The sequence below is a fragment of the Miniopterus natalensis genome, chromosome 1 (assembly GCF_054644295.1).
Source record: "Miniopterus natalensis isolate mMinNat1 chromosome 1, mMinNat1.hap1, whole genome shotgun sequence".
Lineage (NCBI taxonomy): Eukaryota > Metazoa > Chordata > Mammalia > Chiroptera > Miniopteridae > Miniopterus > Miniopterus natalensis.
In genome coordinates, this window is record NC_142081.1 from 152,495,909 (window position 1) to 152,508,516 (window position 12,608).

General features: G+C 39.1%; 1 protein-coding gene across 1 annotated transcript in view; it reads right to left on the minus strand.

Annotated features, from left to right (window-relative positions):
• Nucleotides 1-435: 435 nt before the first annotated feature.
• Nucleotides 436-12,608, minus strand: part of HERC6 (HECT and RLD domain containing E3 ubiquitin protein ligase family member 6) — a 49,743-nt gene continuing 37,570 nt past the window's right edge. Inside the window, exons 15-22 of the mRNA XM_016203231.2 lie at nt 11,544-11,687; nt 9,556-9,699; nt 6,380-6,546; nt 4,948-5,014; nt 3,329-3,399; nt 1,822-2,005; nt 1,629-1,731; nt 436-690 (exon numbers count right to left, since the gene is read on the minus strand). Of these exons, the coding sequence (XP_016058717.2) occupies nt 467-690; nt 1,629-1,731; nt 1,822-2,005; nt 3,329-3,399; nt 4,948-5,014; nt 6,380-6,546; nt 9,556-9,699; nt 11,544-11,687 (1,104 nt within the window). The 3' untranslated portion in view covers nt 436-466. The remainder of the gene's footprint in view (nt 691-1,628; nt 1,732-1,821; nt 2,006-3,328; nt 3,400-4,947; nt 5,015-6,379; nt 6,547-9,555; nt 9,700-11,543; nt 11,688-12,608) is intronic.

The following is a 12,608-nucleotide window of genomic DNA, read 5'->3' on the forward strand; positions in this document are numbered from 1 at the left end:
GTGAAAGGGAGGGGAGGAGGGGGAGAGAAACTTCCACATGAGAGAGACACATCAATTGGCTGCCTCCTGCACAAGCCCCAACTGGAGCCAGGGATCAAACCTGCAACCCAGGTTCGTGCCCTTGATTAGGAATCAAACCCGTGACCCTTTGATGCTCAGGCTGATGCTCTAACCACTAAGCAACACCGTCCAGGGCTATTCAGCTTATTTTTAAATGATAATTATTGTTCAGGAAGTAATTCACTAAAAGGCCAATATTCTAATAGCAAGTTTAGGGATTAGAAAATGTTGATTCATTAAAAATATCATCTTGATTCATCACTTTATTGCTTATCTCAACATCTATCTACTAATTCTAATTAAAATCATCAACACTTTGTACTAATTAGACCTAAAGAAGAACATCCAAACTGAAGAATGAGAGAACCTGGGAGTCTGAGGCCTCGCTGAGACTCCCAGGTGACTATTACTGTGTGACTGTAGATGAGACAAATCCTCTGTTGCTGTTGATGGCTACTTGAAGTGCTTCCTCCAGTCTTTCCATTGTAGAATATTTAGGGAGTTCCAGAATATTATGACATACAAGTGATCTTGGGTGATCTCGTTCACTAAAAGTTTCAGGACAGCGAAATGTGATACTCATTTCTTGTAATCCTCTTGCAGTCTGCCTATCATTTCCTGTAAGAAACACTGGAAAGGAATAATCTTTGGTTAAGATAGTCCTTAGAAAGACCAAAATTTAAAATGAAAAGGAAGAAGTTAATCACTTCATTCAATAAATATTGAATACTCTTGTGCAGAGAGAATTACCTGGGACTGTGTGGAACATAGAAAAATCATGACATTTGGTCTTTGTCTTCAGTGAGTTCATGGTCTAGTTGGGGGGAAATTCCATGTTGTTGATTCTCGAATAGCACGGGTTTGAACTATGTGGGTCTATTTATATGAAGATATTTTTCAATAAATACCGTAAATGGATTTTCCTTATGATTTTCTTATCATTTTATTCCCTGTAGCTTACTTTATTGTAAGAATACAGTATAACAAAATATGTATTAATCGATTGTTTCTGTTATTAGTAAGGCTTCTGGTCAACAGTAAGCTATTAGTAGTTAAGTTCTGGGGGAGTCAAAAGTTATACACAGACTTTCCTTTGTGTATGTGTCGGGGATCAGCACCCCTAACTCCCAGGTTGTTCAAGGGTCAACAGTACATGAAAAGATAATAGTAAGATACAAGGAAGTTTATTTTAGCTAAACCAAGAAGTATAATATTTATTTTTCAAAAGATATATATTTCCCTGGCCAGCATGGCTCAGTGGTTCAAGTGTTGGCCTGCACACCGCAGGGTCTCAGGTTTGATTCCCGGTCAAGGGCACGTACTTGGGTTGTAGGTTTGATCCCTGGCCAAAGTCTGGGCATGTGAGAGAAGCAACCAATTGATGTATCTCTTTCACATTGATGGTTCTGTGTGTTTTTTTTTTTCCTCTCTCTCCCCCCTCCCTCTCTCCCTCCCACTCTCTTTAAAAATCAATGGAAAAAAAAAATCCTCCAGTGAGAATTTAAAAATAAATAAATAAATAAATAAATAAATAAATAAATAAATCCATCTATTACTGTAATACTTACAGAGGAATTTTCTCTTTTCATCCAAAGTTAATTTGTGGAAAGCTTTCCAAAACATCAGAATAGTAGGATGTGATTCATGGTATCCTGAGAGATATTTTGAATTCTTGAGGAAAAAAAGGGAGAAAAACGGGTTTTAGGGGGAATGTATAGATGTCGTTCAGAAGAATTGGGGGCACTTAGTACTATTACCTACCTTTTCAAATTGTTTCCAGTCATAATCAGTATTTCCAACTACTGCTGTCATTAGTTCTTCAGGGTGGAAAAGTCTAAGTATCCTCTTGTCACAGACCTTATAAAATCCTCTCTGAAATTCCTCATAAAATGCCTTTATGGAAGTGTTGAAAATGTAGTCAACACACTGAGAAACATAGTCATTCCTTGAGGGAAACAAACAAACAAAGGCAAATAATATACTTTATCAGTGACTAAAATATCCTTGACTTTGCCCTTTTTACCATTTCTATTGAGAAAGAAAAGTAAATTACTTCTGCATAGCATACAACCCAGTAGTACCCCAGGATTTAAAAACATCTGATCAGCTAGAAGAAGGAACCTTGGAGAATATAGAAGGATTAAGACTTCGTTTTGTTCCCATTTTCCTAGCTGCAGTTAGGATGATATTTTAAAAACACTAAACTATGTCATTCTCCTGCTTAAAATCTTGCAAAGACTTCTCAAAGGCTGAGCCCAACCTCCACAGCAGGATCAAAAAACCCTCCATGATCTGACTGTTACCCTACTTTACAGCCTTTTCCCGCTTCCAACTGAATCTCTGGCCTTACTGTCTCTTGAGGTAGGCCACAGCATGCAATGCTTCCTCTTTTGCTGGCAACTTCTATCGCTCATTAGAGTTCAATATGAATATGACTTTCTCAGGGTTGGTCCTCTGTTCCTCTTTCCCTGCACACTTACGTCACTATGTGAAAATTTATGCAAAGTCTGTCTTCTCCACTACATGAAGAATTTCCTGATGGCAGGGCTGCTACTGGAGGTATTTTCACCAGATATTCACCAGAAACAGGATAGTCTCCCACCCTTTGAGCATCTTTCCTGGACTATTTGATCTAGATCAGCCCCTCTCTTCCCTCCCCTATAACCAGTGGAGTGCTGGTAAATGTTTAACAACCAGTTTTCCAAAAGGAAACAGAATGCTCATTGGCAGCATTTGCCAATTTCTGTGGTGTAAATATTCCCATCATGGCTGATTTCAAGCTATAAACTCTCAACGTTTTTGAAAATTTAACAATCAGCTCTCATAAGCAGGTACCAGCTGACTCCAGCATACCTCCACCTATAACTCTCCAGTCTCTTAATTGGATTTAATTTTCTTCAGAGTACTCATCCTTATCTGACATTCTATTACATAATAATTTATTCATGTATTGTCTTTTTGTCCTGGAATTTAAGCTCCACATTTTGTCTGTCCTTTTCACTGCTATGTCTCCAGCACCTAGAATAAGGTCTGGTACAGAAGAGAGGCTCAAAGATCATTGTTAAATGAGTAACTAGTGAAAAGTGCTACAAAGGAAATATTCAATTCTGACTCTTTTCTCCCCTTCTCTCACCCTGTAACCATTTTATCTTTCTAAAAGATAAAGAGCTAAAATGATCATCTGAGAAGCTAAAATACAGTCATAAAGTGAAGTGATATAAACATTTTATTTCTATTCAAAGCAGACCTTCTAGGTCTCAAAACTTACTTGTTGGTTTGGTCCACAAGTGTAGAGGTCCCATTTGGAATTAAATCAACATCATGTTGGTCCCAATGTAGCTGTAACCAAAATATATTCAGGTAGCAAACATGAATGAAAGCCTGAATAATCAACCATAATGCATTTTTGCCAATATATTCTTCCCTATAAAATTTCAAATAACTGGGAGCTAAATTATTTATATAGTTCAGCCTTTTAAATATATATAAAAATTTAAAATCTACCCTAGTATATGTTGTAAATTGCTTTTAAGCATACATAGATCCATTTAGTTGTTTGCATTGATTGAATAATTGCTTCTCTTTTCACTTTATTTGAAAGTATACAGACTTAAGGTATAAAATGAGGGGCAGGTAGGGGGAAAGTCTTACAGTACAGAAGTAAAATACCATTTCAAAAAAGGAATCCTATATTTGAGATATTATAATAAAAACTATTTTTAAGAAAAAAGATTAAAGCTAGCTATAACCCGGTGTCCATTAGTACTGTGGAGCCTGAGAAAGAAGACACCTACTAAGAAGGGCTTCTTGCGGCTAAGTTTTTTTTTTCTTTTTTTGTTAAGCCTCACCCGAGGATATTTTTCCCATTGATTTTTAGAGAGAGTGGAATGGAGGGAGGGAGGGAGGGAAGGGGGGGGGGGAGGGAGGGAGGCAGGGAGAAACATCGATGTGTTTCTCTCACATTGATTGGTTGCTGCACATGCCCAGTCTGGAGCCAGGTCTGCAACCCAGGTCTGTGCCCTTGACCAGGAATCCAACCCATGATCCTTAGGTGTATGTGTGGGCAGGCAATACTCTATCCACTGAGCCACACTGGCCAGGGTATGGCAAAATTTTTAAAAACAGAGTTTAGCAGCCATTTCTACACAGGGGCCTGTCACACAAACTGCACTTATGGGAGAAGCCTGCACTGAACTACCTGCCTCTGCAGTGGACTGCCTGCTTATACTGTGTTTCTGCCAGCTGAGCCAGCCCTTATAAAGAGTTCCGGGAATCCTATTTTCAACCAATAGGACTGAGGCTTTTTCCATCCAATTGGAGTTGTGCAACTATATCCCCATCAACATCTTCACCAACCAATCAGGATAATGCCTTTTGGACCAATCAAACTTTGAGGATTTGAAGTCCTTATTTGCATGAGGATGGATCAATCAGGGACCAGGGGCAGGGACTTCTGTCTAGATAAGCCAGCTCCTCTCTGACTCAGAGAATGTACTTTTCCTTTCCATTGAAGACTGAAGACTGTTTCCCTGGCTGAGCTGAAACACTGAAGACGTTTCACTGGAGCAGAGAGGAGCAGAGCAGACTGGCACAGACCAGAGTGGACTGGCATAGAATGAAGCAGACCAGGGGAGAGCACAGCAGAGTAGCCCCAGCATAAAGCAGGCCCATAGGAAGCTGAACAGACCAGCGAGGAGCAGAGCAGAGCTGTATAGCCACAGAGGGGCCTGGCTCCAGGGCTGCCTCACAGCCATGCTATTTTCACAGCCATACTATATCACAAGTGAGCTGTTTTGCACTGAATCAAGTTTTCTTCACTGCATACCAAATTGGGAATTTCTGTTGGCACTGAATTGGCAGCAATGGCCATGGGTTGATAGTACTCACAGAAAAATGTATGTGAAGTGCTTCTCCAATGTCATCAGCCTCATAATTTAGAACTTCTTGCAAACTCCTAATGAAAATTTGAGTTTAAAAATTATATTTATTGATCTCATAACATCTCAAAAGTAATAAGCGTTCACTGGAAAGATTTTGGACACTACAGAAATGTATAAAATGCCATGTAAATTTTCTCTCCTCCACCTTCCCACTCCCTCTTCTGAGAGTTAACCTCTACAGTTTTCATTGGTTGGACCACTGCTAACACAAGACACTGCTTTGTCTTGGTGAAAGTTACAAAAAGAAGCCCCTTCCTATAGGCCAGTGATTCTCAACCAGGGGTGCTTTTGCCTCCCAGGAGACATTTGGAAAAATCTGAAGTCATCTTTGGTTGTCAAAGAGGACGGTTAAAAAACAAACAAACAAATAAACAAAAAACAACTAGAGGAGGGCTGCTACTGGAATCTAATGGGTAGCAACACTATATGCAGCTCAACTTCCTACTATACCCAGGACAGCCTTCCACAACAAAGGATTATCCAGACAAAAATGTAAGGGGGTTCTCAACCCCTGCTCTAGATTGTCAGGGCATACAGTGTAAATCTAGCTAGTTTACTCTTTCACTAACAGTCCATGAGAGGACAATCCTTTTCCCCAATCTGGTTGTCAACTCTGTATGCTATGAAACTTTTAATAGCTGTCAATGGTTGAGCATATTTTCATGTTTTGATTAACAATATATATACAATATGTGATGACTCATATATATAGGGGTTGGCAAAAGTAGGTTTACAGTTATGAGTATGTGAAACAGAGTTTATTATTTATCTATTAATTATTGTATTATTTACTTATATTATTTGTCTTATTACTATAGTTATTATTTCATATCCTTAATTATGCTTTATCTTTTAGGTAATGATGGATGGTAATTTAACCAACTTTTGCCCACCCCTGTATATTTATACATCAGAGATACTAATCATTTGACTATTATATGTTGCCAGTATTTTCCTCATAGGATATAGTTTGCCTTTTAACTTAGAACAAGCATTTTTCAATCCTTAAAAATAAAGTTGATGGCATGCTAATTTATTTAAATAAATTAAATATGATTAAGTACAATTTATTCAAAATAAATATAGCACGCATGATTCTCATTAAGAATATTGTGTACTGTCCAAAGCACCTGTTTCCATCTGGATAAATTCAAGAGAACAGGCTCTGTTTACTGTACTGGTTGATAATCAGAGGAACATTTGGCTTTTCTCCATTTTTGAAGGTTTACTTGATTATAAGTCATGCTAAAATTAAAATTCATCTAAAGAGCACACACTTACTGAAAATGAAGACCTTGTGTGTGTCTGTGTGTGTAACATCATTTATGCCTAAACAACTAAGATTTACTAGATAAAGTCCTGGAAAACCATTTACTTACTTCCCCAAAAGAGGACTGAGTTCTTTTAAATCTTCCAATGATGGCTTTTGGTCCAGAAGTTTCTTAAACAGAGCCAGTGGGAAAGGAATATCAGCAACATTTAAATCATACAAGGAGAGTCCACACAGCTTCCCAAAGAGGAGATATTTCTCTTCCTTAAATTTAGGCTGGAAAAGAAGAAGAAAAATCCCCTAATATATTATAATCAATAATCCAATGGGATAACTAGTTTAGTTTAAAAAAAATGTTTTTGGTTCCCTTTTCTAAAAGTCACAAATTGGAAATAAAATGGGCTTCAGGAAAATAAAAACTTCAGGTTCTTACTCAGGCTATAATACAATTCAAAATATTCCCATAAATTAAAATACAAAGTAAGAGTTCATGATATTAATAAATGAATTTACTTTTTGTTAGTAACAGCATACTTGGAATATAAAAAAATATGCTCACATGGACTTATAAGCTAAGGTTTCCAATATTTAATTTTATAGTCTTTGTCTTCAAATTCATATAGAAAAATGACACTGTGGAAGAAAAGGTGAACTTTATCTACACTTTCAGCAGGCATCAGGTATGTCAGATGTGTGTCAGATAAGTGGTGTCCCTTCGGCAATATAACCCTCAACCTAGGTGTCCTTATAGGGACAAGCATACGGGTCAGGGAAGGTGAGTGATGCTGTTGACTGTGAAGGTGGGTGGAAGAAAGAAGGAAAGAGTCCTGATGATGTTGGCTTCACTCTCCTCTCTACACTGGCCACATCTGGCCAGGCCATCACTACAGCCCAGCCAAGAGATCACCAGCCTGCTGATGCTTTTAAGATTTCTATTCCAGTGCCAGCCTTGCTGTTAGCAGGGGCATGACCCTGGGCCACCCCCTTAATAGTTTGTGCCTCAATCTACTTGCCCTATTTTCTTCTTAGAGTAATTGTGAGGATAAATGTAAAATGCCTTTGAATTTTGAAAATGAGTTAAAAATACAAGTACTCTCCGAAGGTGGCCTCCCCTAGCCTGTTCAGTCTTATTTCCTATATCTGTCATGTGTCCCTGGTTCTAGTTGATTTAGTCTCTTCACTGAGCCATCCATGAATCAGACTTTTGTCTATTTTCTATTCGACAGTGTAGCACAATGCTTAAGAGTAAGAGCTTTGTGCAGTCCTGAATTCATATCCTAGCTTAGTCACTTGCTAGTTGAATGCCCTTAGTTTATTTAATCTCTCTGAGTCCAGTTTATTTATCTGTAAAATGGGGACAAATCATCTACCTCACAGCGTTGATGTTAGGTTTCTTTTCCTCCTCTCTGTCCCTCAGTCTTTGATCTATTTTGTCCCTACACTTCAACATCAACCTCAGGTCTCCACTACTCCATTACACTTTCTCCAATCACTTCAGTCCCCCTTGATTACTTTCTCTCTAAATAAAGAACCCCTTAAATTTGGATAGTGCCCTCAAGTTCTCACGGCGCTTTCAAAGTTGGATGTATGCCTTGTCTTGTTGTATTCTCACAACAGTCCTGTAAAGCAGGCAGAGCAGAAATTATGACAGTCATTTTATAGGTGAGGAAACTGAAAACTCAGAGAAGCTGAGCCCACTATCACTCTGGGCTTCCAATTCTACATCAGTGCTTCCTTCTCACCCTTCTGTGCTCAACTACTATTAAATATAAAGTCAACAATCCATAATTTAGAAACAACTGCTAAAGTTCCTGGTATTTTAGTCTTATCACTCCAACTACATATACAAAAAGAGGAAAGGGATTGTGTCGTACACTGATTTGAATCTTCCACAATATTTAATACAACAAACAGTCAATAAATGCTTGTTGATTGACCCATAAAAATCCTACCACTTGTACCCCTTGGCCATTCCTATCTTTTAAAGGTTCATTCTTTCTCAGAAAGATACAAATCGCTTTTCAGTACTTTTCCACACCCATTCATCTTTCTTCTCCTCTTCCCTGTTTCCTGGGTTCGAAACTTCTACTGGGAAGAAATGTATCGGAAAGGGTATCCATAAATTGAGGCTCAACATGATTCTTTTAAGAATTATTCTCTCTGTGTTACTAATAGGGAAACGAAGACAAGTTTTTTGTTACTTTAAGAAAATGTTTACATGTCAAGGATCTTTGCAATAAAATAACGCAGAAATGAAACGCCTTATTAGAATTAGCAATGATCTCTAGGAGTCTATTAATAATTTCTCTCCTAATAGAAGCATTCTAGATTACTGTCTCTCAAAGTTTAGGAAACCACCCAAATATCCATCAGAGGTGACTACATAAGCAACATGTAGTACATCCATACAATGGAATGCTACTCGGCAACAAAAGGGAAGGAACTATGGATACATGCAACAACATGCATGAGTCTCAGCATAATTATGCCGAGTGAAAGGGGACAGACACAAAGACTACTTATGATTCCATTTATATAAAATGTTAGGAAATTCAAACTACTCTGTGGTGACAGTTGTTGCCTGGGCATGGGGTAGGGGGCAGCAGGGCCGTAGTCGCAGGAGAGGAGTAGGGCTAGAAAGGGATACGAGGAAACGTTGGGACATGATGTAGAAGTTCATTATCTTGATTATGTATGTACATCAAAACTTATCAAACTGGACAATCTATGTGCTGTTTATGGCATCTCAAGTGTACTTCATTAAAGCTGTTTACAGATATACCATAATGTGCATATGAACTACCTGGGGATCTTATAAAATACATGGGCCTGAGATTCTGCTTTTCACACAGCTCCCAGGAGGTGCTGGAGCTGCTCTATGGACCATATTTTGAGTAGCAAGGCTCTATATGACCTAATTTTACGTTATTTATTTATTTATTTATTTTATTTATTTTATTTTTTAAATTCTCACCCAAAGATATTTTTCCATTGCTTTTCAGAGTGGAGGGGGGAGAGAAGAGACATCGATGTGAGAGAGACAACATTGGTGGGATCAGTTGCCTTCCATATGCGCCCAACTGCGCTATAACCTGGGACGGCACCCACAACCTCGGTATGTGCCCTAGGGAACGAAACCCATGACCTCTGGTGCACGGGATGCTTCAACCAACTGAGCCACACCGGCCAGGGCCGAATTTTACATTATGCATGGTTCTCATGTTGCAGCATACGGTAGACATTTTCTGTTCTGAAAAACCGTAAGAAAATAAGTAAAAGACTTACCCTGACAGGGAACCACATGTAGGAACCCTTTTCAGGATATATGAACATTCCATATTCTCTCTTGGTCATCTCTTCAAATATACAGTGGAAGAACTCAGACTTTACCCCACGACCCACAGAACGAATTTCTTTAATAAATTCAATCTGAGGAAAGAGAACACTCTCAGGATGAAAACATAATGCCTTGACTGTTATGGAAAATATTCAAACCTCCTGCAGTCACTAAATTTTGATGTTCTTCAATCCTCTGTGCCATTAAATCCCAATTTTTCTATCTTGTCTATTTTTATTGCATCATTCAGACTTTAAAAGTTTGGTTGCAGTCAACAACTATTTGACTTCTCCTGCCCCTCCTCTCATTGGGACTTCTGATAAACAGCCCTCCCAGTAAGCCCGAGCATGGCATCTTTGTAGGAACCATCAGACCAGTCTGCCCACATCCCGTTTGTGGGAAATCAATATGAACTAGACCCTCTTTTCTAAAGTCCACCTTTGGACTTTGTGGCTGAGCACACTCCCAGTTTTCCTCTCTACTCCTCTACTTCCTTTCCTGGCTAATTTCTTTTTATCTTTTTAATATAAGCATCGCTAAGCTTGACTAAGAGTTCTCTTTTTGCCTGGAAGATCTTATCTATTGCCACTTTGATCAACCGATTCCTTGGCCACAGATTGTCCATCTCCAAGGACCTGCCTCACATTCTATCTGGATAGCCCAATAACAAGTTACTCTTACTTCCGATTTTCTTATTTCTGCTCATTTACACTAGCAAGTCTGCCTTCATCGTGGTCAGGACACACTCATAATGGGCCTTGACAACCTTGCCTTGTTCAGAGTCAATCTTTTGATCAGATCTCTCTTGAAGTTTACCTTCTTACCTCTTTGTCATCTCCTGTAGGTAGAATCATTTTCTATTCATTTCCTCATAATCAAGACTTAAAGGAAAAGTAGGTACACAGGGAAACATACAACTAGAAAGCCTGGCTTATAAAATAGTTTCTTTGTGTTCCATTGGAGTCCCACTCTGGGAAATACCTCTCTTCTGTGTGAGTCTCACCGTTCAGGTTCGGGTTTCTTCTCTGAGAACCTGACTCTTCCCCTCATAGCTGATATCAGGAAAATCCACTCTCTCCTGAACAGACTCCAGCTCTAATCTACAGAGTTAGTCATTATTTTATAGCTTCAATAGGGCAAATAATCTGAGGTACCACACAATAAAATTCCTACAGGTGCCCCCAAAGGATGAAGTGAAGGATGGCTAGTTGGAACCAATATGGTAGTAAAAGGTCTATAACTAAAAGTAGAGCCAAAATGTAGGAAAGGTATCTGTTTCACCTGCTGCTTGTGAATTGAATGAACAGCCCCAGTTCTTCACCCCTCCTTGACCTATGTCTTTTGCATGTGATTTTGCAGTTCCTCCCATTAAAGAGGTTGAGTATATTTTACAAGCTCTTGATGTAGGTTCAGCCATGTGACTTGCTTTGACTAAAGCAATGTTTGTTGTGTGACTGGGCTGGTTATCTTGTACCTCTGGCACTGCTGTGAGAAGAACACGTCTGCTGGTCCCAGGAAGAAGATGAAAAACATGGGAAGCAGAGCCAAACTGCCCCAGCCAGGCCTAGGCTAGATCAGCTGATCCCCTAGCCAACTCCCAAACTTGCAAACACATGCATACAAAATCTGCAAAGCCACCCAGATAAGTTCAACCTCGATCAGCAGAGTTTCAACTGAACTGCAGATAAAATAAATTGTTATTTTAAGTCAGTAAGCTTTGGGACGGTTCGTTACAGCCATAGGTGACTACTAGTTAACTCATAATCCCAATGTTCAGTTAAACATTCCATAGCTTTTCTCTGAAGGATAAGTGAGGAATTCTGGAAATCATAAGGCTGATAACTGTAGTTGCAAATGCAGGCTCTTCCTTTGCTACATTACATAAATGTTTCCCTCCCACATTAGTAAAAATGTCCAATGAGACTTTTTACTGTACCACTAATTCTTTCCAAAGGTCAGTGACTTCAGCCTGGCTTAACTGTCGCAGAGCATCTTGAATTAGGTGACTTCGTCTGACTCGAAGTGAAAATATGGGTGGTGGAGGGAGCTTATTCTCTCCTGGCGGAATCATCTGTGACATCTAGAAAAAGAAATATTTTAGGAATCCTCATGGGAATACTAGGAAATATTTAATATTTCAAATAAATCTATTTAGTCTAAAACACAATACTGCCTATCATTGTTATATATACTCAAGGAAAAGAGTATCATATGTACACTATGGAAGAGAAAAGGTGGGAGAATCTGTGAAACTGGTACCGTGGATTAATCATTATGGACGTACAGCTAAGTAATTAAAAGCTATCACAGATCACTTATTATATATAGTAAACACGATCCTTAAAGGCAATACTGGTGTGCACCATGCTGAGACCTTCTCCCACCAGTCTTAAGAAGCAGTGTTAGCACAATAATACTCAAGAATATTAGGGCAGTTTAGGAGCTCAGGGACAGTGGGAGATGTAGGAAACAGACTAGAGGAAAGGCTTCAGCAGAGAAAATTCACTCTTCTTCTTCAAATAACTCTTATTTTTCTATGTGTATGGGAAGTCCCTTAAAATATGCCACCAGTGGCCACATTTTGTACCTAGCATTGTTCTGTCACCCCACATAGTACTTCCATTAAGATTTTCTGAGCCCGGCCGGGCGTGGCTCAGAGGTGGAGCATCGACCTAGGATCCAGGCGATCAGGGTTCAATTCCGGGTCAGGGCACATGCCGGTTGCGGGCTTGATCCCCAGTCGGGGGTGTGCAGGAGGCAGCCGATCAATGACTCTCTTATCATTGATGTTTCTCTCTCTCTCTCCTTTCCTCTCTCTGAAATCAATAAAGATATATATATAAAAAAAATGATTTTCTGAAAAAAATTCTCAACATGTCCTTACCACTTTAGTTCCCTGATCCTGTTTCTGCTGAACTCCCTTGGATATCAGAAATGTAGTGTTGGAATTACTATCCTTGCTTTGACCTTTAACCCTCCTCTAGGGCTTCTGCTATGTCAC